Raw genomic sequence first — 27,299 nt, forward strand, 5'->3', positions numbered from 1 at the left:
TTTGAACACAGTTTAATTTTCCCGACAATCTGACTGATAGCAACTTCAATAACACTGGGAAAAAAAACTCATCTACAAAAAGAAAATCCACCCAGAGACTGAGAAAGATCCTCTGATTTGAAACTCAGATCCTAACTTTGACTCTGGAAGTGGGATGGAGTTTGAGGCTTCATGCTTCCAGACTAACTGCAGTCACTGCTCCTTCAGTGGATTCTGCAGCGTCTCCAATACTGACTTTTATTGATTTATTTTTAATAAGAGCTCACACTTTCAGGAAAATGTTACAAATGTATTTGCACAAAAAGGCTTTATACGGCATCCTTACTTACATATTTACAAATGACTTGGAATACTTTGGAGTAAGTTCTGCAAAGGAAACATGTTTTACAACCATCCTCAAAGCCTTCCAGCTGTCCTGAAGTGACTAGAACTAAAAACATGAGACAAACAAAAAGGCTCGATACACTACATGCTAATGTAAAGTTGTACCATTAACATGTCCCACCTGTAGCGATGGTTTGAAGCTGTATATTGCTGGGAAAACACAGACAACGGCTTTAGTCAGCCACATGTTCTAACCCGTCTACGGCTGGACTAAAACATGTTTCTACGTGTCCTTTTGGTAAAAGAATAGATCACAGCATTAGGTGTGATGTATGGGTTCTTCGTCGCAGAGCTGAAGCCTACGACTCCTCTTCTTTCGACAGCGTCTGAGGAGAAAACAGATTTTAGACACAAACAGAAGGAACAGACTCGCTGACATTTGCATTTCCCCCAGAAATGAGTTCACCTGCTTCAGGAACTGTCGACCAAAATAGTTGGTGGCCATGTTCTTCAGGTTGGTCTTCCCTCCTACTCTGCACCGCACGTACCCGTAAAGGTTGGCCCCTTGCAACACCACAGCCATGATCACCACCGGCTGAGTGACAGACAGGAGAACAGCAGCTTTATTATTGGACTGAATACAAAAATGAACAAGAAACAAAGTCTTACCATCCATTTAATCTTGAAGGAAAACAGTGTGCTAAAGGCAAATAGGACCCAGATGATTGGGCAAATTATCAGTCCAAGCCAAAAGATTCGAGAATCTGAGTTGGACACTTGCTGCTTCCCAGAGCCCTGAAGGACACAAGATATTCTCACAGTGAGGACATGTGTGGATGAAATGCAGACAGGAAACAACTGCATTTCTCAACATCATCCAGTCCAAGAGGTCAGTGCCACTGAAGGTCAAAGACCCAACGGCGGAAGAATGAAGAGCAACACCCCACCTTCCTGGATTCAAAAACCCAGTGGCTCCGACCGTCATCGTCCACCTGGTTCCACCACCGCAGACCAACCATTAACCTGCCAGTGATGTTCTGGAAAAGAAGACAGAACCCATAAATGCTCGTCTGTTCCCATTAGCTGTGCCTGTCAGACACAGCACTTCAAAGAGCCTGGAGTCTGTATGCCATCCCAATATTGTCATAGAGAAAGAGGAACTCCTGAAGAAATGAAGGCAGTTGTACTCGGTTTGTCGTGTTCACCATGTCAGTGTCTTTCCTTCTGTCAATCCCGTTCAGTTGATAAATTCCAGAGTAAGGGGGCGTGCACACAAAACACACATTTGCACTTAGACATGACAGTAGCTGCGGTTCTATGTGCAAAATATCTCTGATTGGATCAAAGATCAGATTAGAATTGAACTTGTGTGCATGGACCCAGAATAACTTTATCCCATTATAACAAACGTTTACATCCTGTTGGCCACACTCGGGTCAGAATAAATCATTGTGACATGTGCAGAACTCTCTAAAATACCGGAAACCACCGTAGAAGAAAAAATATTGACTTCTGTTGTTAACAAACAAGCTGCAGCGCAGAGCAAGATGTTCTTCTAAACCGGATTTAAACATTGTTATGATTATTATGAAGCGCCCGTTTGCTCATAATTTTCTATATCCGTTCTTTATTCTTGGCCACACGGAGCCGGAAGAAGGGTTAGCATTAGGCTAATACGTGCCAACAACATTTAGCCTTGGATTCACTTCATATCCATGCAGTCAATGCTGCAATGTGCATCTTGACTGCAGGTTAATGAATGGGAAGAACATCAGCCATTATTCTGTCGACACGACTGGAAACATGAATTCACATGATTGTTTACAAGGTTTCTCTGGACGAAGCAGCATTTCTGCGTTCAAAAGCCGCCCCCGTTAGCTCACACACCGTCCCAGAGCCGCTCCTCTGCTTGGAGGCCCGGTTCTCCTGAGTCCAGCAGCTCGCTGCACCAGAGCGGACGGCCGGTCTGAAGCCTCCTCTGGAGCGCACACCGTAACAAAGCACCCTCCCCTGCCCGCTAAGACGAAGCTACGAGTCCGGCTGCTCTGATCAGGGACACGGTTCGTCGTCCTGTTGGCGTTCCAAAGCCTCCTCTGGAGCGCCACACCATCTACGGATGACGCAACACCAGAGCAGCAGTGACTCACGATCAGAACGACAATCGGCATAACCCACCTATCTCCATCGGAAAGAAATGTTGATCCAAGTGAGTCTGATCGGAGCAGACTATTCCGAACGGCGTCTTTACAGGACGCATTTTTATTCTGATCAGGCGTTCATTCCCATTACCTGTGTAGTCATGTGGCAATTTTATAATAATGTATCATCCATATAAATAAAATAAAACCAGCTAAGTTAAATGTATATTCACAATATAGCAGAAAATGTCTCCCAGATTTGATGGACTTTTCTTTGGATTTATTTATTTGTGCTCCAACTTACTCTGGATTTTTGTTAATAATGTAAAATAATGTTTAAAATCTAGTGTCAGAGTCTGATTTCACGGGGAAAACAGGTTATATGCCATTTTGTAGAAGTCTTCTGTGGGGCAGACTGGGAGTGTGGGTAATGAACTAGGCCCACAAAGTTCTTGCAATGCTGTCTACAGTGTGAGAATCGGCCAATAGGAAGCCCCTGAAAGTATGAAGTTTACTGTGAATCTGAATATTGTGTCGTCTAGAAAAGTGTTGATTTCTCTAATTAATTATAGAGCATTTTTCCATTTTTCTACAACTTCACCTGTAAAAAATGTTTCAGAATTTTTTTGAGGAGAATTGTCAGTAAAAGGCAAACCTTCACTGTCCAGAAGTCACATGACAGGAGGAGGATGATGGTGACCATGCAGGCGATGAAGCTGTTGCTGATTAACTCACAGAGCAGATAGACAATGATGGCGATGACTCTGAAGAAGAGGTGGAAGAAAGACGCCACCGGGTGCCTGGAAGTACATCACAACACCATAAATGTAGGCATTTCCACAGTACAATCCTACTTCATTGCATCTTTACAGCCTGGTTTACCAACCCAATCCCAGGATGTCACTGTATTTCAGAAATACTATAGCTCCCATACATTATTTGACTTCATACAAAGCGTTTGCTTCCATTCTAGTTTCTTTTGCTTGGATGATTTTAACTCTTAAATATTTGACAGAATCACATCTAAATATTAAGAAAATTATTTTCTAACATTACCGACGGCTGCTGCTATAACCCCAATGATTGGTACGATCCTTCATTTGAAGCTGAACACAAATGTTCCATAAACCGCTTTACCCTCCAATGCAAATGTAACCTGGTTCCCCAGAAATAAGGAATACATCTGAATCTCTGGGGGTATTCAGACAGGAAACCTATGTCAGTCCAGACCAAGCCCGCTTGCTTTGGTCTGGATCGAGTCCTGAACCTGCCCTTCAACCGGACATGTGACTAAGACCTTTTCAGTCATTGGCCAGGAGGTAAGGGGTGGGATAAAGCAAAGAGGGGAGGGGTTTGGACGTCTTACTGGTTCACTGATTCAAACTTTATATTTCTCTGATTTTTTTAATGTTCCTGCATTGATCTGACCACAGTTCAATGAGTTGCTGTCTCTTCATCTCAGTTACTTCTTTCCTAGTTTGTTTACATCCCATAATGCCCAGCTATGGTGGCTGTTTTAGTCCAGTTGGTCCGTTTCAAGAACAGATTGTATTCAGACTGAGGAAACTCGGAGCGAAGCTCAGTCCAATTGGAAACAAGCCGGAGACCACCTCCCCTCCAAAGACGGGTCAGAGACCAGGAACGGCATATGTGCATTCAGACTGCAAATGTGTCCCGGATTCTCTTTAAGTGAACCAAATGTGTCCAGTCATACACCCATAGATTTGTGATTAAACAGGACCAAGCAGGTCTTCACTGTGGGACTAATTAAAGTCTATTTTTGATATATTTTCCAATGATGTTCAGGACAAAACATGAAGTAGTGCAGCAGCAAATGATTATTTATCTTCCAGTCTTTGCAACCAACAAGTGCAGCTGTCTGAGTAGCCAACACAACAGTTTCTGTCTGTTCTGTGCTTTGTACAAAAATGTTGTCTAGTCACTCAATACAGAAGCAAAAAAAAAAAGCATAGATGTATTGTATGAACCTCAAGGGGGCTATAAACAACTGAACTGTTGGTGAACGCTGTCATTCATGCAGCTGATAGTCTGAAGTCGGGTCGTCTGGACTTAAAGTCACAGAAGACAATTAGCATCTGACGCCGCCCCCCTCTGCTGAAGGACGGATTATTAATAACTACATATGTTGCTTTTCAGCTCCAATTCAAATCGTTTTGTTTTTTTAAAATAAACTTGAAAATGACTAAACCTTAAGATAAATGACCTCAGAAAAAAAAAAAGATTCAAAACAGAAATCTGGCTTGATCCCCAGTCAGTGAACCTACCTAACACCCGTCTTCTTTGACTTTCTCCCCGAATCCTCTTCAGCATCGAACAGAGACACATCTTCATCGTTGGTATCCTGAGGGATCAATGAGGAAGAGGGTGAAAAGATTTAAAGAGATTGAATAAGAATGTTGTTGAGAGAAGATATAGTGACAGGTTAGGAATAAAAAAGCTCTGCTTTGGCCTTGTTCTACAGACTGAGCTCCTCTATACGCTCTTAGGATTTAGTTCCAAACATTCTTAATCAACATTTGAGGGATCACTTCAATGTATTTATTGAACCCCATTTCTGAGCAGCTTTTAACACGTTGTTATGATTTCCACTTTTCATTCAGCAGTTTCATAAAAATCCACATTGAAAAACTTTTCTTCAACTACATTTCTGTCATCAGATTCACAAAACACATCAGTCATGCTTGACAGCTGTGGTGCAGTGGTGGAATGATCAGAAGGTTGCAGGTTCGGTTCCTGCCATGCATGCGCCTGTGTTAGAAGTGTCCTTGGTGGTTATAGGTTGGTGCCTTGGATGGCAATGGAGCCGTGCGTGCACGGCTAAGTGTGTTGGTCGTTTGGGCCTTTTTTAAAGGCAGAAGCCAAATTGGATTATTATATAACGTGTCTAAACAGACTCCTGGAAGCTAAACCCGGAACCAGCAGTTTTATTAAATGCAAATAGTTAAATGCAAATTGGTTTGCATTTACCCATCACACATCATTTGTTTTATTGTTTCCTTATTTCATTTTGTTTTATAAATACCCAGAAGACATTTGAGACTTTTAATAATGGCTCATGTCTGTGTCAAACTATTTCCTCCGGAACTGTAGCTTTTATTTTAGACTAAACAACACACTAAAAAAAAGAACATCTAACCTTTCTGGAAAATTATTTTAAAACACAGTCGCCCTCTCATATTCCCTGCGCTTCAAACAAAACGATATTTGTCACCATCCCTTGTTGAAAATTAGATTTAACATACCATATTATATAACTATAGGTATTAGTTGGTTTACTGGTGTAATATTCCTCTGGAACTCATCCCTGCCAGCAGCCGTGCTTTTCTTTACATCCCTGATATAGAACAGACGGGACCGCCTGCTCTGACTGTTCTATGATTCATCTGCATAACTTAATTCATTTAACCTGTTTAACTAAACGACGTCAAGCACAAACTACAGTCAATCTTAGTCGCGTTAAGTACATTTGTCATACTAGCACCTTTCACAGCCAGAAGTCACAAAGTGCTTTACAGGTTTGTTTATTTATATATATATATATATATATATATATATATATATATATATATATATATATATATATATATATATATATATATATATATATATATATATTTCTTAAACATAAAAAAACAAAACATACGTAAGCAATCATCCCATCAAGCCCAAATAAAGACAATTTCAGTTAAAATGCTTTACAAAAATAAAAAGTTAACTACAGATAAACACGATTAAAGCCAATATGTATGGCAAATATTCATCAACTTTAAAACAAAACGGATTTAGTCGAACAGACATGAAACATATTAGCTAAAGAGCTTTAGCATGCTAATGCTAGCAGCAACATAAGCTAGCAGTGTTAGCCCAGGATCACTTCGCGGCTCTTCCTCCCTTCCAGGAATTAGCCGGCACCACCTGTGTCACTAAAAAACCGATAAAATAAACTTAAAACAACCTAAAGTGCTCCACTTACCCCGGTTAGCATCGTTATTATGGTAAATGCGCTCTTCCTGCTTACATACTGTGTTTCCACGTCACCGCTCACGAAGGTCAGCTGACCAAAACGTACAGCAACGTCACTGTGACGTGTTTTTTTTTACTGTTTTGGTACCAATTTTTAATTGTATTATTTATTTTCGGATTTTTATACTTATATATATGCATTAGTGGTCTTTGTGCGTTATTGTACTGTGCCCTGTAGCAGTTTTGGCTGTTAAAGTGCTTTATAAATAAAGTTGATTTGATTACTTTCAACGTTTCCTTTCAACCAATGAGCTCATGGCGCATGAGCACTGTTTTACCTTTTTTCTCAGTCGCTTTAGTACAATTCTCAGATCAGAATTGAAGTTTGCAAATACGTGTGTGCTTTCTCAAAACAATTTGTACAAACAGCAAAACACTATGGATTTCTTGCAAAAGCCTGTAACTTGCTCAAAATCATTAGTTCATCTCTCAAAACTAAGTCTATATGTCATTGAACATGTCGGTGCCATCAGAATGTCAAGTCCTTGTGTCATTGTCTACGAACAAGACAGTCAAATGACTTAGTCATGTTGTCAATATAACTGTGTACTTTAGAGGGAGGTTCTGATGTAAACTATGGCTAAAGTTTTGATGACAATTATTGTAAAATGTAAGTTACACCTTTTTTGTTTGATTGCAAGAGACTGGACAAGATTCACATTTACACTTTTATTGTTCATATTGTAATTTGTTGACAGACCATGTCATACAAACATAGAAAAAACCCACTGCAAACAGTAACACAAAGGGAAAAAAAAGATAGGACAATATTCTGTCCAACAGTCCAGGCAGTGCAGTAGGAATTGGTGTGGTCTTCCTACACCTCTTGTCGTTCCTGTATGCTAGGCCACAAATTCTCATCCACATCACAGCGAATATCCTCTCTTGCAATGCAGCGAAATATGTTTGTCACATTATGACAACTTGATCAACCATTTTGCAGTTAATGACTGACACGATGAACTAATGACTAGGTGTTTTGAGGAGTAAGACTATTGCACATTATATAATACATTTTGATCAACATGACATAAACAATTGATAATGTAGCAAAGAGCGGAGAATTGTACATAATCATTTGCATGGATGTACCAAAGCAATTGCAACTTGTTCAAAGAAGTGAGAAACTGCTTATATGATGTGCACAAGTGACATCATGATGTGAAGATTGAACAAATAGTTTTGGGAATTTCATTCTGATCTGAGAATTGTACTAAAGCCACTGAGAAAAACTGTAATCTGATGGTGTATTCAGACTGGGAAAATCCTATGTTCCGGATCAAGTCCCAAACCTTGCGTTTGGTCTTTATTCAGATTGGGATTAAGCGGCCCATTCTGTTACCGACCAAACCTTGTAACCAAAACCACAGGACTAAAGATCTCTTCAGTCATTGGCCAGGAACCATGAGGGCAGGGCAAAGCAACAAGAGAAAGACGGACGTTCTGTGCTTTACAACCCTTATCCTTATATGTTGATTACCAGTCTTGAATGTTGGGAACCTAAACTTTTGACTCGTTACTTTGGTACGGCGGTTCATGCTGCAGGGCGGTTACTGGCAGGAGACGAGCCGTGTGAGCTTTAACTCAGAGGATGCTAGCAGCTGCAGTGATGAGGAGACATCGGCTATGAAGGTACACTGATACGTGTTTCTGACATACTTTTGGTCGGGAAAAACAGTGAGAAGCAATGTGTGTCATTCCTACTGTGTTTACGTCGGCTACGGTGGCTGTTTTGGTTCAGCTGTTCGCTGTGAGGACGGATCGCATTCAGACTGAGGAATCTCAGAGAGAACCAAAGCTCGGTCCAATTGGAAACGGACCGAGACCGCCTCCAATGATGGGTCCGAAAGCGGTTCCTGGTCCCGGACCAGGGTCCACTTGGATGTATTCAGACTGAAAATTTCTTCTGGATTGGGGGGGAAACGGACACTGGTTCATTTTAAGCGGACCAAATGTGTCCAGTCTGAATGCAACCTTAATTTTATATGTACAAAGTTTTGCAGTGCAAGCTTTCAAACAGTTTGCAGAGGAGTTTAACTTGTTTACCTAGTATACAGGTAAATGTATATGAGTATATACTATAAGCCCTCACCTCTAATATTCTACTGGGTTAGTGGAAAGGTCTTTCAAATGGTAAAGAGACAGACACTTCTACTTCTTATTCCCCAGTGCAACTTCCCATGGGACAGATACTTAGATCCACTCATCCTGTTTGTGAGAACATTTTAAAAACAAGGATGGTAAATGGGTTTGAAGAAAAAGAAAAGGTAGAACTGAAGTTCTACAAAAAGAAACCGACCTGAACTGCAGCCTGGGGATCAGGTGATCCTCAAAAGGGGGAACTCAGAAAGCAGCTGTTCTCAATGACATTTAACCAAGAACATCCAACATTTAGATAGATCGAATTGTTCTGAGAGGGAGCAGAAGCTTTCTGAAAAAAATCAAGCACAGAATCTTCTCTGACTGAACCAGGCCAGCTGACTCTTGTCAATCGATTACCTTGAACATCCGATCTAGTGCACAATCCAGGCCTGAGAAAATCATCAAGACAAAAGAAAGGACCACAGAGACATAGTGCATAGATTGGAGGCTGGTTTAATGCTGAACTAAGTTAACGTTAGCCGTCACACACCCAGGTGTAAGAAATGTATCCTCTGCATTTGACCCCACTCCCTGGGGGAGCGATGAGCTGCAGACACATTTGGTGCTTTAACCTCCCAATCCAACCCCTTTATGCTGAGTGTCCAGCAGGGAGGGTCCTTGAACTCACGATCTTCCATGTCAGGGCGAACACTCTACCACATGACCACTGAGCTTGTTGTGTTGTATGGAAATGATGTGAATTGATATCATGCTTTCTTTACCAGCTGATTAGATGGGAGCATCCACAAAGCAGGAAGGTGATGCCAACAAATGGAGGTTTATCTGTTTTATGTTAGCTGTATGCTGGGTGTAACCGTCATTTTCAGAGAACCCCCACAAGGAACAAAACAGACTTAAGTCTGCATTCAAAGTTATACTTTGGTGAGAGAACCAGAGTTTTATGTCCAATTAAGTTGTCACCATCCAGAGTGGGAGAAATGTGTCCTTTGCAATGGAGGGAGCGGTGAGCTCAGGGACCACTTGGTATTTAACCCCCGATGCTGAATTCAAAGCAGGCTGTTGCATCATCTAAGGCATCTGCCTTTCAGGTGTTATTATCCAAAAGTTCCAAGAACTTAAAGTCTTGCCTGCTAAATAAATAGGCAATAGTTTTGGTTCATCGTTTATTCTTTAAGGATCATGTTCATTGATCTTACAGAAGGAAGAAACTTTCCATGAGGGCCTGCTGCATGTTCACACACCACAAGCATACAGTAACATCAACTTCATGATCACAGATTCTTCCTCCAGAGTCAAATGCATAAATACAAGTCAAGAATGTGAACAGTTCAAACAAATCTGTTGTGAGCATGTCACACGTGACAAACCAACAAGTCTGCATTTTATTCTTTTCCCTCTTTGGATATTCTTAGTTAAGCTGCTTTGGTTTTTGCTAAAACAGCACCAGTTGCAGGTGAAGAGGGAGGAGAGGGGCTTTTCAGTGGTAAAGGCTCCCCACAAGTCACTAAGGAGATGACGTTCTCCTTCTTAGGCAGCCAGAACGCCGGATAGAGAGGCTCCAGGAATTTAGCCTTGAACTCATGCAGGAGTGTCATGTTTTCATCCACTCCATAGAAAGCCAGCCGGCCCTGTGTGTAGTCCAAATAAACCCCAACTCGAGTGAACTTTTCCACGTTCAGCGGGGTCTCCACGTTGGAGTGCCAGGCAGAAAAGGTTCGTCCATTCCACTGGATACACCAGGAGAAGTCATTTCCTGTGATGCAGCTGCTGCTCGCGTCGCCCTTACGCTCAATACTTTTGTAGGTCAGGCCAATGTGCGTGCCCTCACCACTGATGTCTGCCTCAAAGTAGTGGCGGTTCAGGTAGAAGCTCTCCGAGGCCAAGACCTGCCGGCAGTGCTCGAATCGATCCGGTACGTCGGGGTAAGGGTGCTGCCAGGGGGTGGTGTTCGTCACCTTCTTGTTCTCCTCGGTCAGGCGGAGAAACGTGTGAGCTGTGTTGGGATCAAAACTCACCGGAGAGACGACTGCGGAGGATTTTCAGAGAAGAAAGCCACGTTAACACTTTCATCCTCAACAAGTTTTAAACTTCATCTAATTAAACACCAACGAAGGTTTGTCATTTGGAAAAAAACACATTTAAAGATGAAGGAAACTTCATTGTTTGAGACCCCAAAACAACTTTTCTTTTGTCAGAATAAAACACAAATTTATTTCTTCTACTTTTAAAGTCATACAAATCTATGAAAAACTTTTGTAACTGTTGGGTTTTTTAAGGATTGCCTGTTATCTTTGTAAATTGTACTTTGAAAACTGTAAATTGTTAGTTATTTAGTGTGTTTGTTCTCTGTCAGGAAGGCTTTAGGCAATGCTAATGACTAAAGCAGGATTTGGACAAACTAGGAATAGGTTTATATCAAAATATAGACCTTTGCATTAAATAACACTGCCTATTTTCTCTTTCACTCATTTCTACAGTGTGTACTTGTGACTTGGAAAATGTATAAAGGAACGATTATCATAATCTATGCAGCACTTTGCCTCTTTTTTGTGTATTTTTTGTGTTTTTGCTCTTCTTGTGACCATTTATATTGACCAATAAGGCGCTGTCTGATCACGATGCGTAAGCCTGTTGTGTAAAAGTTTGACATTGAGTCACTGTTGTAAAGCCTGCTGTAGGAGCTAAAAGCCTAGAAAATGATTAGCAAATTCTAGCACTTTGAGCTACTGAGATGTGTGACTCCAGACCTGGCTGACGTTTCCTGTACGACGGAGAGAAAAGTCTTTCACTAAATTCATTTGTTCCTTTATTATTGACATTGTTGAAAATGGATTTGACTTCTTTTAATTCGTTTCCTGCACCAGAGGTCAAAAACCTTTTCTCCTTCAGGCTGACGCTGACCTGTCTGAGATCAGTTGATCAATCTCAATTTATAATAGACAGCAAAAGATGACAACAGCGACATCTACAGGACATGTTCCTCAACACGGCTCCTACAAGCTACAAAATCCCTCGAGGATACATAAACTCTACTCAAGAGTGGTGCAAAACCCAGTGCCTAAATCTTCGAGTAATGCAAAATATTTAGTGTTTTTAGTCATATTTACGCAAGCATTTATAAAATATGTGAAAAGAGTTAAATAAAAATAACAGAATGCACTTTAGTCAAAGTAAAAACAGCCATAGTTCTTTTTTTTTTTTGAGTGAACGTGTGGAGACAACGACCATTTTGCCTCATCCTCACTGGAGTGTCGGCCCGTCCATGTTAACGTTAGAAAATCTTCGGAGGCTCCGCCCTGTTTTATCCTGCTTTGGGTCAGCAGATCAGCTGCTCCGAGGATGATGACGCGGGGGTGGGGGGGGTGTTATCTTGTGCCTTTTTGGGACACATTTTGACCTCCTTCTCTCTAACTTTAACACCTCGATGATGCAGTTGACTTTAAAAATGTCATCCTCGTTTCTAAGTGAGTTTCTTATTTATAGTTTTATTTCGTCAGTAAACTGACAAGTTTTCACGCTTATTTACTTGAATTTTGTTAAAATGCTTTATGAATGAATGCTGGTTGAAACAGAGACTCCTTGATCATTTTTCCCTTCAAGAGTCTCATTAAACGCCTCCATCCTGGAGATCTTGAGAACTTCCAAAGCAGCGGGACAACAAAGCACTTACATTTGAGGAAGTCCGCACGCGTTTTCGGGTCAGGGATGGACTTGTTGTGCTGAGATGCTACAATTGTCTTCACAGTTGTCTGAATAACCATTTCCTCTGAAAGGGAAGATGAAAGAACACATTAAAGTTTCTGTCCTTAATGCACACAAACAGTCATGTGCATTACACACAAGATAGAGTGGAGTTATGAGGACGCTGTTCAGCTCCACATGTTCTCCACATGTTAGCACATGTTAGCACATGCCCAGACGCCCAAAGAAGAGTCTGAAGAACTGAAACTTGCAACAAGCATCAACACGGTCTCATGCACATGTGCTCACCTTCATTACACGTGTCTTTGACCTTTTTAATGTAAGAAGACTCAAGCATGTCACACATCTTCTTTGTAGAGTCAACAATCACCCGGCTGAAGATCTTCAGACTGTCCATCAGTCCGATGTTGACCCCCGGCAGAGAGTAATCGGGGGCTTCCTTCTTCCAGTTTGCGTACTCCTAAAACACAACAGCAGCACCTGAGCGTTTGACATCTTTCTTTAGGCACATGATGTTTCCAAAGCACTTCTGACAACCTCAATGCTGCACTGCATTTTTCAGAACTTTGACCAAATTTCCAAAAAAAAGGGAAAATTCTGATTTTTCCAGACATCCTTCTAGTCAGGAATAAAGTTCAAACAAACATTTGTTTTTCATTTTCTTGGTGAATGCTAAAGTTTTCTAAGTTAATGTGTAAGTCGTATGTTTTCATGTGTCATACTTTTGATCTGTCAGGGTTTTTTCTCACTGTAATTCGCTGTTCTTGAATTGAAGTGCTGTTCATTTGGGAAACGAACCTGCTTGTTGGTTTTTATTTAATATACAGCGTTCCCCTGCGTACTCGCGTTTGCGGTGTCACGTATTCACGGGTCCCTTTCCCCTGCACATGTGGGGGGATACTGTACCCTCCTGAGAAGAAGCCCGTTCATGGTTTCATGTCTTCTCTAAGGGACATTTGTTTTTGGATTGTGTCCTTTGACTCGTTTAAAGTTCTCTACTAAGACCGGATGCTTAAATAAGGACATCCTGGCCTTTCCAATGACATGTCATGTGTTTTGGTGGGATACTGGGACGCTTGGTTTCCAAGGGAGATAAAATAGAGTCTACAGAGGCCATAAATGATGGGCTGCTTCTCAGGAGGCTATGCTGCAGCGAGGCCTGTCCTCTTCTTTCTAAACGTACTTGCAGGAAGTCCACGACATTTTTGTGCCTGGACAGTTTTTCCATCTGCTCCTGAGCCCTCTTCAGGTCTTTGCACCGTTGCTCCAGATGCACCCGGATTCCCTCGGCCTGCCGAAGCGCCTGCTTCTCCTCGCCCTCCAGGAACTCCTTCACCTCCCTCTTTGCCTTCTCCACCATGGCCTCCAGCTCCTTGAACTGCGACTCAATCACTTCTTGCACTTCCGTCACTGAGTGCTGTGAAAAACCACAGGCAGATAATGGAGCAGGGCCATGTGCAGACCGATGAAACGTAGCTTCTGTCACGTCACAACCACCAGGGGAACTGCTGTTTCAGTGACACAGCAAACCTCAGGAGGTTAAGCCTGAAGGCTTGTTGAGACAATCAAAGCTGCTCGCTGAATTGCTGTGACTCATTTCAGTTACTCAAGTTTGTCTACCTCAATAGAAACCGTGTTGACCTGGAGTTTGTTGATGGCACTCTCTGCCGTCGCCACGGTCTGGACCATATCTGCCTGCTTCCCCTTCAGTTCTTCCTGTGGTCATAACAAGGAGAAGAGGATTTGGACAAGACATCCACACAGACATCTTTCATGCTAAAAAGGACACATGCGAACATTTGAAGCATTTCACGACCATAAAAATAAATAACTCTTGTCTGAATTCCTCCAGCAAGTCCAGGCGACTCCAGAGTTTCAACACTTCTTGTTCTTTCAGACTACAGCAAAGAAAACAGAGCTCCTTTGGCAGCTTATTTATATAATATTAAGAGGTTTTGTTGGTAGAAGATGGAAAATTCATTTTTCTATAGACTCAGGATCAAAGGAACAGCACACCGACGGTCAGCTTCAGCTGGCTCCCAGAAATTTAGATTTTTATTTTGTTTCACTTAAGAAATGCACCAAAGTAGAACGCAACGGCACTGCAGCATTTTCAGAGATCAAAAAGAAAAGATTAGATGGAATGTGGAACAAATGCTGCTTCTGAAGTGCTAGATAACATAACTATGTTATAGAGGAAGCGCTGACAAAAACCTTCTGTTGTTTCCTCTCCTCGGGCTTTCAGGGAACTCGACCTTTTAGTTCAAAGTCGGTTTTTAAACCCTTAAAATAAAAATAAAAGAACTAAGTTTAATTGACTTCTTTTGTTTTTCAGAATGGCTTTAAGCCTTTACACACACACAGAAACACACGCACACATACGCACACACACAAACACACTTCAGGAATTCTACATCCCGGTCCCAAGTCTGGATAAATGGAGAAAGTTTTTTCAGAATAGTCGTCATGTAAAACAAAAACAAAAAAGAAAAAAACCATCAGCTTAATCCCAAACAGAACATTCATTCCTCAGGGTGGGGTGGGCGAGCAACAACCAGCCCCGGTGGTGTCGCCCTAAAGGGTGGAAGGAGGAGAGGAGGAAGGCCTGTTTGTAATCAGAGAGAAAGAGAGATATAAGAGTAAAGGGGAAGAAGTTTTAATGTAGAGACTTTGACATGAAAACCTGAGAGCTGATGGACACGATGGAAGTGGAGGTGATAAGTCTGAGGCTGGAAGCTGAAGGTGTGACGTGTAACGTGGTCAGAGGTTATGACCCCCCCAGGTAAAATGTGAACTAGAGGAGAAGGAAAAGTTCTGGAGGGCGATGGCTGAGGAGAGAGTGATGATTGGAGCAGACTTTAACAGAGGAGACGAGGAAGTGATGAAGACGTTTGGGGTTCAGGACAGGCAGAAGGACATGCTAAGTCTTTACTTCCTGTCTCACAACAGAGGATTCACTTCCAGATTTTAATAATGTATTTTATCCTTAAAAAGGAAGCAAAAAGCTCCTGGATTGACTCCAGTTTCCTGAAAAGAATTGTCAGGTTAGCGCACTTGCCTCTATCTGCCTTCGAGCCTCCACCACCGGCAGGATGTTGTGGCCCTTGTGATTTTCCGTCACACAGTCTTTGCAGATGCAACAGGTCTCAGCTGAGCAGAAGAGGTCCAGGGGCCACTTGTGGCTCTCACAAGTCCGCCTCTCAATGTCTCTGAGTGGTTCCAGAAGCCGGTGGTTCTGAAACTTTGGGTTCTCCAGGTGAGGCCGGAGGTGGGCCTCGCAGTAGGAAACAAGGCAGGTGAGGCAGGACTTGACAGCCCTGCGAGGATTTTCGATACAGGAATCACAAACCACATCGTCGGGGCCCAAAGGTTCCTCCTTCCCCTCCTCTGTCTGAGGTCCTTTCTCCTGCTTTCCCTCCTTAGGCTTCTGGAGATCCTCAGACTCTTTCAGGTCCTCTTGGATCTTGAGTTCCTCTGGAACTTTCGGCTCCTGGCTTTGCTTCTTGTCGCTTTTCATGTCAGGACCTTGTGCCATCTTGTTCAGATCAGCAGGTCCAGCTTTGACAGGACTCACTTTGGGTTCAGGCTTCACAGAGTCTTTGTTTGAGTCTCCACAGGCGGGTGACTGCTGTTTGGAGACACTTTCTACCTTCCCTGGGTCTGCCATGCTCCCACCCAGCTCGTCTCTGCCTCCACTTTCTTAAGCTCTCTGCTTCAAACTGGCTGAGCAGCATTGTTCAGCCAGCAGTTCCTGGATCACAAGGAGGAACCTGAGAGGCCACACCTTCATGTCAGCACGCACAACCGCAGAAGAGAGGGCGGGGCTCAGAGAGCAAACACACAAACGAGTGAAACTATCTGCAATCCCTGTGGCTGCTGTTTGTCTCTGCACTCTTCCTTTGAGGCGGTGCTCAAGTCAGACTGCTGCCTCCAAGTGGAAGGGATTGAACCTGCAGCCTCAGGTTTGTATTCTACACTCATATTTCTGAAATGTAGGCTGTTTCATATTTAAAAAAATAAAAGTCTCCACCAAAGGGATTTTTATCCTTCAACACCGCTCACTCTGTCACTTAATTAAATGATAAAGAAGATGTTTTACTTTTAATCTTTTATCTTTTAACTTGTCCTGTCCAACAGCTGAGCAGACAGATGAGAGCTGAAAGCCTCTTGTGTTGGAGATATTTTACTGTTACAATATGAGGTTATGAAACATTTGATACACCAGGTGTATATTTAAATAAACCCCTTTTGTAATTTAGGCTAAACGTTATGGATCTTACTCATATCTGTAACGGTGTTTTGTTGGACTGGACGGAAAAGAAAAGAAGGGAAGAGGAGAGAGGGACGCCCGGGGCGGGGGCGGGGGGGTTAAAGAGGAAGGGGGTAAAACCATGAAGCATAGAAAGAAATGGTATTTGACATTTGTTTTTCAAAAAGTTCTCAAAATTCAATTAGAAATATGTGATTTCTAATTAACAGAAATGTTTTTTCATTTTCACAATGTGACTGCATCAAATGACTCAAAAATAAAAATCAATCCTTCAAAATGCTTTTTTTTTGTTTAGAACTTGTGTTTCCTTTATTTGATCTATAACCTTCCTCTTCTGTTTTAAATCTGCCCCATCAGGAAACTGAGGAAGTGTCAAATAAAAAAAGAAACAATATAATCAAAAACTTCTCTTTGGTCACAAAGTTTTGTTGACGTAAATATCTTACACCCGTTGAAGGTGTGACACACATTTGCTGCTGCGGTTAGTGGACTTCTAACACGTCTTCAGGTAATAGAAACCACTTTTGTGTGTCAACACTTATAACACAACAGCAACAAACTTCAATTTGAACAACCAATATGCAAATGAATGACCTTTTAGAATGAATCTAACTCAGGACACAAAAGAGAAATTTCCTGAAGACCTGAATGAACTAATTTTGGGTCTTCTTGTTTTTATCATCTTAAAAACATTGCCAAACTGAGTCCAGTTGTGTCGCGTTCCGAGATGGAGATGAAGTTTGTCGTTTTTCTAAGAAACCCGATCTAAATGCCGTGTTTCTGTTCAGATGCACCACAGTGAAGAAACCGTCAAGTTAAACAGCTTTTATTTGGTTTGTTTTGCCCTGGGCTGCAACAATGTGAAAATTGAAGATAGCATACAGTGATACAGTCACAGTGCTTTGCTCTATTGCGTCGCTGGAATTTAGAAAATCTCAACACAAAAGGTCCCCGACGTGTCTGCAGATTCCTGGAAAAAAAGTGCAAGAAATGTCCAACAGCTCTGGAAGCGCTGACAAAAACGTGATGAACGTCCCACAAGAGTAAGATTTTCCAGGGAGTGTTGTGTTTGTGTTCTAGTGTCGTCATGAGAGAGTAACACTCAGTTTGACTCGCCCTGTTTTAACTTTCTACAGCCACGATTGTGAAAACTAGACTCTATTTAAAATGACTGAAGATAACAACATCCGACAGTTTGTTTCCACGCCTCTTCTTGAGGTTGTGGCATCCTGTGCTGTCAATGTAAATATAAACCTTCCTGAGATTATGCTATGAGAAAAATCAGGAGAGAAAAGGTTTTTGTTCATTAAGCTGCAGACACGTTTTCTTTTCTATTAACAGTCGCATCACATTAAACGTACCACTTTTGTCTCATTTGAGTGGTAATTGATCAAAAGTAGAAATCATTTTGATAAATACACACAAAAAAGTTCACTTTAGGTTTTCGTATTGCTTGTTGAAACTTACAGCTGATGTGTAAAAACGTATAATTTATTGCAAAGGGGAGTGTTTCAAGTTTAAAGGTATTTTAAAGACAGAGATCCTCGTCAGTCCTTCATCACTGTACCCCCACCAGCTCTGTGATGGGGGGTGCAAACACCATCAGTTCCTGGTATCTCTGGAAGAACAGGTGCAAGCGCGACAGGTAGCGGTCCTCCTGATAGGGAAGCTGCTTTTCAGTGAGATACTTGGAGACAACAGGCTTCACCTGGAGGAACCAACATGTGGAAACAGTTCAGTTAACGTGGAGTAAAATGAAGAACAGTGGAGAAACAGCAGAAGACATCATTGGGATGGACATCAATGGATGAAACAGCCTCAGCCTATGACCTTAACAATCCTGAAAATGTCCTGTTGTCCTGGAGAACAGAATCCTGTCCTGACTTTGAGAGTAGAGATTCAAAAGTAGTTGTGGACCAAGTTTTAACTATTGGAACACAAACTAATCCTGAACTTTATCAGAACGAAGATCATTGATAATTAAGCAGAAACATGGCCCCATCTGACCCCAGGACCGCTTCTATTGCTTCTTCTGACTCAACAAACGTCTGTGGCTTCTTTCTATTTAAGCAAGGTCCAGGCTTTTATTTTGAAAGTGAAACACTAACAAGACTGTACTGCAGATCTGTTGTGCTGTTCACATTGACTGTATCAGAAAAATGGACTGAGCCAGTGTGACATCATCCAAGGAAAACGCCTTACTTACGGCTTCAACCAAACAAGGTCGACTCAGTGGCTATTTTTCCGCGATACGGAGCCAGCGTTTGGAGCCAGGCGAGGTTAGTAAGCAGTGATTGGTCCGAGTCGGCCTGGATCCACGTTTCTATGGCGACTGCTGTCACCAATCAGGAGTGAGCTTGTTGGAATGCCAAACCCCATCCATTTCAGAGAATTTGTCAATCAAACATTTCAAACGTTGGATGTGGGGGCCAGCAGGCATCACATGCTGATTGGTTAATTTATAATGTGAGTAACTTGAACCACAGAAAAAGTATCGTAAAAAAAAGCATTACCAAAAGGATGTTAAAAAAGGCCAGATTGGTTCTTCTGACCACTAGAATGACTGAGGAACAGCTGATTTTTTTCTCTATAGACGTCTACGGGATTTTGTTTTCTTGGAGCCAGCGGGTACTTCCTGTTTGGGGGGAGGGGTCACTCAGTCCAGTTCTCATATGATGACAGTGAACTGAGACTGAGATCGGTTTTCCCGTATGTAAACTAAACAACCATATTTGAAATGACGCCCCAAAGTTCATGAAGAGGACCGACCTTTAGGCACATGTTGTCTGACAGAAAGGGGAAGAGATGATGCTCCACGTGGCAGTTAATCAGCGAGTGTCCAAACGTCCAGTCCAGGAGAAGGTTACGGGGCAGGTTCAGCACGCCGTGGGTCATCTGGTGAATCCTTTTCGGTCGGCGTGTGGAAGAGAACATTGGCAAACCGATGTGCTGCACGGAGAGAATCACAATCGTTAGTGATTCCTGCGTCAACTACATCATTTGAACCTGATCTGTGCGCCGTTTACGTGATATAAAAGTTCTACATTGGTGGTTCATGCATGAAAAGTCTGTTAGACAGACGTGTAACGGTCGTGGAAAGACACACATTTGTGTATGTATCTCACAAAAATCCCACACAATTGCACAAGATTTACATATTAATTGAATCGGTTAGTTCAAAAGGGGCCCAAGTCCACAATCTTTTCAAAATAGAGATATTATATGTTCTATGGTCTTCAAGGAAAAAGCTATCTGATTATGTGCAATAAAGTCCCAAGTCTGTTGTAATGTATTGACTATGCTTGACATTTAAAATGAATTAAGTGCAAAATTCCTGGACTTGGGCCTCTTTTGCATGGGTTTAGATTTATCCCATAGATGGCAGCATTAGTTATCCAATATGGCAGTGCCCCTGTTTAATTCAAGAAGGGCCCAAGTCCAGAGACTTTAGTTTGCTAGTCCTCTGAAATGATAAAAGTGAGGTGCTTCATATTATAGCATTTGTAAGCTGGGTAAAGTATTAATAATTTGGTGTAGCCTCCCTTTAAGCTCTGTAATTAGAAATATTCCCTGGAAAAACAAACCTCTTGGACTTGGGCCCCTTTTGAACTAACCGATTCAATTGTGTATAAACAACATGAAATATGTGTAAACTACGTATTTCTCAACGGAATTCCACCGTAAAGACCCGTCGGTTGAAAGGGCAGCGTTGGCTTTTCTTTCTGTTGCTCATTGACAGTGGCTTCTCTTTAAAACCCTAACAAGGTCCCATAGTATAGTAGGTCTTGCCCCAAAGCTAGTCCCTTTTGGAAGAATATTAACCAGATTATAACCAAGGCCCTGGGCTACATCATACCAAAGATCTGGGCAATATATCTGAAAATGTACTGAAAAATAACCGATATTTAGTCCAAAAGTTTCTCCCCGCAGGAAACAATCACAAGACAAAGGTACAAGACAGATTCACCAACACAGCAGAATGGGAACAATGGTGGAATTGTTGAACTATAGCATAAGAACTCAAGAAGGTCTTTGATAAGAAAGATGGGAGAAATGGCCATTATAAGGATTTATACATGGATAATGTTGGAAAAACCTGTGGAGCAGAGGCATTCAAAGGTATTTCTTACTTTTTTTGTTTTGCTTTGTAAACCTATTTTACTGTTGTATGTTTCAACTGTGTGTTTAAAGTGCAATACAAAGCAAGTAAGAAAAAAAAAACGAAAAAGGAAAATGTTGTGAAACATTCCAAAGTTCAGTGGGCTTTTTGTAATATCAACCAAAGGGTTAACTGGGCCTCAAAGGTCCGAGCTCAGCGGAGGGGGGAACTGGGACATCAGCCAACAACAGCACCACGGGACCCAGGAGAGAGGGTCTCAGGCCCAGCACCTCCTGTCTGAACAAACACTCTGCCCTGTTAGACCACGCAACGAACCTGAGCTTTATGATCCAACAATGCACAATGACCTGCAGGAACCTTTCTCACATGAATGAGTCCTTTCATCCCTTTATTCAACAAAGTGGAACAAAGCTGCTTTCAGGCCAAGTTTCTCAGAGTTCTGTTACAGAACTCACTCTTCCCATAGTGTGGCACCAAATGAACCCAGACTAAGTTGTGGCAGGTGATAAATGCATGAAAGATAAACCTCTTCGCCCAGAGCTGGGGCCTTTCTGAGCCAAAGAAACCCAAAGTCTTAGATGACCAGACAGATTCTCACCTGGAAAATGTTGACGTGGATGAACGGCACCGAGAACATGGCTCTGCACACCAGCATGCAGAACAGCGCGCTGTGCGTTGACCGGAACCCAGAGATGTTGGTCAGCAGCCAGTACTGCGAGTACAGACCCAGAGTTATGTTCAGCACCGTCCTCACGAGCAGAGCCAGAGAGCGACCTTTGACCTGAGCTTCAGAGCAGAGGAGCAGGGAGGGAGGAAGGTGAGAAACAAGTCAGACCCCAGCCAACACGAGGAGGGAGAGATTAACACATGACAGGCATCTCACCGAGGGCAACCAGCGGGGTAATGATGGGCACGGCGAGGGGAGCTACAAAGAGGTAGAGCGTGCGGGACAGGGAGGGGACCTTCCACACGCTGGAGTCTCCCAGTCCAATGATGTTAGTGTGAGCATGGTGCATCTTGATGTGGCCCTGGACGCCAGCCTGGGCTGAGAAGGAGCCGCAGATCTGAGTGGAATGACAGAGGAAGCCCGTTCTTTTAAAGACAACAACCAGAGCACCATCATGAGTCAGCACAGTCTACATACAGGACATTACTTTTTATGTTGTGCTGTCTGACAAGCTGAGGCCCAAAATAAAGGCCTCGCTTTGTAAAGTGCAGCAGGTTCTAAAGAAAAGCACTAAAGTGTGCCAGTCGCTTCAAACATGTGTTTGACAGAATCTGTAGACATTACTGTTGCAATGTTACTGCTGACAGCTTTCAGTCCAAACACATGGTTGGAGGTCCTGACTATTTCTTTTTATCTCTGAGGTCATATTATGAATATTCTTCCACAGAAAAACTCTCAATATTTGCATCTTTGGAGGGTACATCAGGTGGACTTTTTCTGACCTGTAGTTATAGAACTTAAACAATATGGAGTTATTTCAGTCTCAATAATCAGAAATGCACACAATAACTAATCACTAATAATAATAACTAATAATAAATAATCTCATAGAGGAGAAATTCACCCAATAAAGTCACAGTTTGAAGTAAAGTGGTTATTTCTATTCTAAAGACGGGTTGACATGAGGATGTGGGCGGTTCCCCTTTTTCTCCAGTTCAGATGGTTGTGAGCCGCCTACCTTTCTGTCTGTCTGTCTGTCTGACTGCCTGTCTGCCTACCCGTCTATCTGTCTACCTGATTGCCTGCCTGCCTACCTGTATGTCTTTTTGTGTGACTGTTTGTCTATCGGTCTGTCAGTCTGTTTGTCCGTCTGTCTACCTGTCTGTCTATCTGTCTGACTGCCTGTCTGTCTGTCTGTCTTTTTGTCTGTCTGCCTGCCTGCCTGTCTGTCTGTCTGTCTGCCTGTCTGTCTGCCTGTCTGCCTGCCTGCCTACCCGTCTATCCGCCTACCTGTATGTATTTTTGTGTGACTGTTTGTCTGTCTCTTTGACTGCCTGACTGCCTGCCTGCCTGCCTGTCTGTCTGTCTGTCTGTCTGCCTGTCTGTCTGCCTGTCTGCCTGCCTGTCTGCCTGCCTGCCTACACGTCTATCCGCCTACCTGTATGTATTTTTGTGTGACTGTTTGTCTGTCTCTTTGACTGCCTGACTGCCTGCCTGCCTGCCTGCCTGTCTGTCTGTCTGTCTGTCTGTCTGTCTGTCTGTCTGTCTGTCTGCCTGCCTGCCTGCCTGCCTGCCTGCCTGCCTGCCTGCCTACCCGTCTATCCGCCTACCTGTATGTATTTTTGTGTGACTGTTTGTCTGTCTCTTTGACTGCCTGACTGCCTGCCTGCCTGCCTGTCTGTCTGTCTGTCTGTCTGTCTGTCTGTCTGTCTGTCTGTCTGCCTGCCTGCCTGTCTGCCTGCCTGTCTGCCTGCCTGCCTACCCCTCTATCCGCCTACCTGTATGTATTTTTGTGTGACTGTTTGTCTGTCTCTTTGACTGCCTGCCTGCCTGCCTGTCTGTCTGTCTGTCTGTCTGTCTGCCTGCCTGCCTGCCTGCCTGCCTGCCTGTCTGCCTGCCTGTCTGCCTGCCTGCCTACCCGTCTATCCGCCTACCTGTATGTATTTTTGTGTGACTGTCTGTCTTTCTGTCTCCAGAAGTGACCTTCTGAGTGGCTCTCAGTGCAGAAATCAGATTTGACCCATGCATGGAAATGACTCTGCGGTTCTATACAGAACCATGCATGTAACAAAACCCGCCTACAGGTTACAGCCTCTGAGTGAGTCCGCCACCTTTACGTCTTCATCAGCAGTTCTCTTTTCTTCATTCGGTACCTCAATGAAAAAGATGGCCCAGAATTTCCCCCACGCCTGGGACTCGCTCAGTGCCCCGTGGCTGGCCAGGTGGGTTCCTTTGACGGTGATCACAGCGTGAGCCACGCCCATCAGCAGCACGCCCGCCAAAAGCCACAGCAGCCGCGAGGATCCCAGCAGCAGGAAGGCTGCCCAGACACAAAAGGTTAGTGAGACCTTCCTGCAACCCTGCCAACAGTTTTATCACTGATCCTACAACGAGGACGTCCTTTCAGAATGAGTAAAAGCACCACAAAAGTAATGCGATTACAACAATTTTGAACTTGAAGTAAAAAAAAGCTGTTTGGCTCTATGATAGAGCACAAAAGGCTCATCATTAAGATGCTCTGAACAACAAAGACAGAGATTTAAATGAGTCTGGATTCAACTTACAAGGTTGTTTCAATTACGTTTGGGATTTCATGGAGCTTCTGAGAGAAAAATGGAAAAAGCAAAGAACCTTTCAACAGTCGACCAAAAGGAATAGGGCAACACGCGCAGAAGAAAAAAAAGGATCATTTAATCGATGTGATGGTTTGATAATAAGATAGAGCAAAGAGATCTGCAGGTCCTGAGGTTAAATGTTCTGAGAGCTGAAAGGATTGGAAAGGGAACACGATGAAAGGTGCAACTGAAGCAAAACTTTAGAAAAAGGTCTGATGCTTTTTCCCAGTTATCAGTCAAATATGGAGGTGGTGGCAGTGTCATGGTAGGGGTCAGAACAAGTTGTCATGAAGGTTGTAAAATACAAAGAAAGGCATCAGATCAATAAAAAGAGCCGCTAGGGCCATTTACGTGATCTAAAGGTACATGCATGAAAAGTCTGTTAGACAAACGAGGGACGGTCGTGGAAAGACACACATTTGTGTACGGATCTCACAAAAAACCCGCACAATTGCAAAAGATTTACGTAAGAATTGCGTATAAACTACATAAAATACGCGTAGACTGCGTATTTCTCATCTGAACAAAACTGAATTCACGTAAAAACCTGTCGGCCAAAAATCGTCGATGGACGTCTGAGCACATCGAAGAACACAAGAAACACGTATGAATGACGTAGATCACGTCTTTATCACAAAAGACCACACCAAAATGTGCAAAATGTGTGTAGCGGCTGTGTGACACGGCGTTCAGTGACACGACGGGGAGATGAAAAGAAATGTCACCAATGAATCAAACTACACAAGCTACAACTTCCAGAAAAATTGCATGAATGGGATTAAATCTAAACCTTTTTGAACGACTCCTGGCTGCAGGGATCATTTTTGGATGAAGAATTTGAGGCAGGATGAGAATTAACATCTGAATTTTGGGGTTTTATTGTCAGACATCCCTAAAAAATCTCTCAAACGGTAGATTTTGTTCCACAAGGTGAGAGACAATTGCTTCAGATGAATTAAAAAGCACAATAGCAAACAGAGAAAAAGAGAAGAGACCCGTTTTTACAGACACATCATGGCTGTCTGCATCTGGAAGCCAGGACGTCCTGATGAGCAGGAAGGTGAAGCACAGAGGGAAATGGGAGCTGACACTGGAGGCGGCTGTGCTGCGTGTATCTGACACCTCTTCATCTCACACTCTTCATCTCACTGCTGCATGACCGAGCCTGAGTGTCCATGTTGCAGAGCTGCTCAGCTTTACTGATGATGAAATATTTACATTTTTGTAGTTGACTTTTGTTTTCAGGGTTTAGTTTCTTACTGTTAGCTTAAGCAAACACAGCATAAGACAAACGTTGACAGAAGATTCTGAAGGACTTTCTGATGCTTGAGTGACAGAGTCAAGTTCCCCATCAGACAGCTGGGGCTAACAACAGTGAGAGGAAGTTTTTTTCTTACCCAGAGGCAAACAGAGGAAAGCTGCTGCTAAGATGCAGCAGTCCACTCCCCTCCTCTCCCACCAGCTGCTCTCCTTCACCAGGTTCTGCACCAGCCGGGTCAGCTCCATCATCATGGACTCCTTCTCCGCCTTTTCTCCTCCTGCGGCTTCGTTCCTTCCCACAGAATCCCCTCTTCCCTCTGCGTCACCTCCTGCTCCATCGTCCTGCTGAGTCGGTACCCGCTGCATGCTGACAGCCGGCTCAGAAACAAGGCAGCGTGCCAGAGAGGCCGGCTGTGAACGCTGCACCATCGGCTCCAAAGTCAGCACTGCAGGACTCTCGTTTGTGATCGTTGCCGGATAAGCACGGCCCCTTCCTGACGCCTCCAGACCTCTGCAGAGATCCTCCTTCATCTCGTGTCAGCTGATCGTCCTGCAGACTTTGCTGCCAAACCGCCTGAACTCTCTGGAAATGATGGATCCAGGAGTCGTCATCAGTCCTCTCTGGTGTCTCATGCATTCTGCATGTCAGTCTCCTTCTCTTTGTGTGGGCTCCTCCCCTTCCCTGATGCTAACCTTGGGAAATGTCCTGAGAAGAGAGAGGGAGCGTCTTTAACCTGCGGCTGTTGGGGTTTCTGTAAAAAGTGTCCTTTACTCGACGCTGCATCAGCTTTTCTGCAGGCGGTCAGGCGCATCATTTCACAGTAAAACAAGCCTGTGGTAGTTTAAGAGTACAATCTGCTGTAGACCTGTGGGTTCATTAATAGCTGGAAGGTTTTCCTAATGCATCAAAAAGTAAACAAAAAAGACAAAACTAAGGCTGGAAAGAATAAAACCTAAAATAACCATTGATGAAAATCTCAAGATACAAACAACAGTGGCAGAAACAGGACCTTAATGGTGGTTAAAGTTTTCATGTTTCTGTGAACCTCACACCTTTCAGGTTATGCAAAAAAACAAAAACAAAAAAGGAATTTTCATTTTATTAAATGTTGTTTCTTTTATGGATACATGTTCAGAAGCTGACAGTCGTGCATGCAGGTACAGGTGCTGACACGCGCTGAAACCAAAGGTGATGGGAAGCAACCGGAGCCTGCAGTGCTACAGGACACCCTGTAACCTCTGCACGACATGCTGCTGCCTCACTGTGACCACGGCTCGACGTCTGCGGCTGCTCCTCAACCACGACGAGGAGTTGAGGAGTTTCATAACGATTGCGGAAAAAAGCTAAATAAAGGAATGCAGAAACGTTAACTGTTGCTTTTTCTTTGAGAGAACTCTTTTATTATGAAAAAAAAGGAATCTGCAAACACATTTGTCGCTATGGAGGAATTTTCTTAGAAAATGTGTAAAGTTTGATCCATTTAGAAGCTGAAAAATAAAGCTAGTATTAAAATAGTGTTCCCCTGACTAAATGTTTGATTTTTTAGAAAACTAATAAATCTAAAAACTACAAAAGCTTCATAAAATTAGTGCATTTTAAACAACTGTAGCTTGAACCATTGATGTCATCCTACCAAGCTGCCACTAGATGGTGCTGTTTCTTCTGTTATGAAGCCAGATGGAAGCCGGTTTTTTCGTCACACGCACGTGCTTGGTATCAGGAACAGACTTTGTTTAATATATTTATCAGGACTTAGAATAGGATTTACTGCTGCAGTAAATTATTTGACACTTTTTTTGAACCAGTTCTTTGAAAGCCAAAGAACTGATAGTTGATGCTTCTACAATCCTGCTGACCTTTCTTTTTTTATTGACCAAAATACAGGTTTTGGAATGCTATACTGTGATCCCTCCTATAACGCGGTTTACTTTTCACAGTTTCGCTACTTGACGGATTTGCATCGTGCATTGTGTTCTGCATTCTGATTGGCTAAAAAGTCACTCCGCTTCTTCTCTACCTGTGCGTCAATAAAGTTGCAGTTTAATATGTACACGT

The 27,299-nt window shown here is 42.9% G+C and overlaps 3 protein-coding genes across 4 annotated transcripts; all 3 read right to left on the reverse strand.

Moving 5' to 3' along the window:
* Positions 1–5: 5 nt before the first annotated feature.
* Positions 6–6,550, reverse strand: tvp23b (trans-golgi network vesicle protein 23 homolog B). Its single transcript, NM_001281850.1, has 7 exons — positions 6,457–6,550; positions 4,748–4,824; positions 3,118–3,262; positions 1,272–1,361; positions 994–1,119; positions 791–919; positions 6–710 (listed from the first exon to the last, which is right to left on the reverse strand). The coding sequence occupies exons 1-7, from the start codon at positions 6,466–6,468 to the stop codon at positions 684–686; spliced, it is 606 nt and encodes a 201-aa protein (NP_001268779.1). The 5' UTR covers positions 6,469–6,550; the 3' UTR covers positions 6–683.
* A 3,208-nt stretch (positions 6,551–9,758) lies between these two features.
* On the reverse strand, positions 9,759–16,193 carry LOC101164439 (tripartite motif-containing protein 16-like protein). Its single transcript, XM_023949663.1, has 6 exons — positions 15,370–16,193; positions 13,932–14,027; positions 13,495–13,728; positions 12,600–12,771; positions 12,280–12,375; positions 9,759–10,635 (listed from the first exon to the last, which is right to left on the reverse strand). The coding sequence occupies exons 1-6, from the start codon at positions 15,976–15,978 to the stop codon at positions 10,022–10,024; spliced, it is 1,821 nt and encodes a 606-aa protein (XP_023805431.1). The 5' UTR covers positions 15,979–16,193; the 3' UTR covers positions 9,759–10,021.
* Positions 16,194–17,391: 1,198 nt separating this feature from the next.
* fads6 (fatty acid desaturase 6) lies at positions 17,392–27,252 on the reverse strand. 2 transcript variants are annotated; one of them, XM_023949667.1, is made up of 7 exons: positions 25,541–27,251; positions 25,381–25,510; positions 23,522–23,688; positions 21,585–21,765; positions 21,300–21,487; positions 19,351–19,530; positions 17,392–18,289 (listed from the first exon to the last, which is right to left on the reverse strand). In XM_023949667.1, exons 1-7 carry the CDS (start codon positions 25,772–25,774, stop codon positions 18,140–18,142), a joined length of 1,230 nt encoding a protein of 409 aa, XP_023805435.1. In that variant the 5' UTR covers positions 25,775–27,251; the 3' UTR covers positions 17,392–18,139. The 2 variants fall into 2 exon arrangements, with proteins under 2 accessions (XP_023805435.1, XP_023805434.1); XM_023949666.1 differs by having other exon boundaries at positions 25,381–27,252.
* Between the last annotated feature and the right edge of the window lie 47 nt (positions 27,253–27,299).

Source organism: Oryzias latipes, chromosome 19, assembly GCF_002234675.1.
Source record: "Oryzias latipes chromosome 19, ASM223467v1".
Taxonomy (NCBI): Eukaryota; Metazoa; Chordata; class Actinopteri; order Beloniformes; family Adrianichthyidae; genus Oryzias; species Oryzias latipes.

Bases quoted from the DNA above. Each gene is read 5' to 3' on its own strand.
- tvp23b (NM_001281850.1), bottom strand. The intron at 3,263-4,747 runs GTAGGTTCACTG...ATGTACTTCCAG, and splicing joins TCAAAGAAGACGGGTGTTAG to GCACCCGGTGGCGTCTTTCT. The intron at 1,362-3,117 runs GTTTGCCTTTTA...CTTCTTTTCCAG, and splicing joins GTGACTTCTGGACAGTGAAG to AACATCACTGGCAGGTTAAT.
- fads6 (XM_023949666.1), bottom strand. From the start codon at position 25,774: ATGAAGGAGGATCTCTGCAGAGGTCTGGAGGCGTCAGGAAGGGGCCGT. The intron at 21,766-23,521 runs GTACCGAATGAA...CATTCCACTCAG, and splicing joins GGGCCATCTTTTTCATTGAG to ATCTGCGGCTCCTTCTCAGC. The intron at 21,488-21,584 runs GTGAGATGCCTG...TCTGCTCTGAAG, and splicing joins TACCCCGCTGGTTGCCCTCG to CTCAGGTCAAAGGTCGCTCT.
- LOC101164439 (XM_023949663.1), bottom strand. From the start codon at position 15,978: ATGGCAGACCCAGGGAAGGTAGAAAGTGTCTCCAAACAGCAGTCACCC. The intron at 14,028-15,369 runs GCAAGTGCGCTA...TTATGACCACAG, and splicing joins AGGCTCGAAGGCAGATAGAG to GAAGAACTGAAGGGGAAGCA. The intron at 12,376-12,599 runs GTGAGCACATGT...CTTCCCTTTCAG, and splicing joins CAAAGACACGTGTAATGAAG to AGGAAATGGTTATTCAGACA.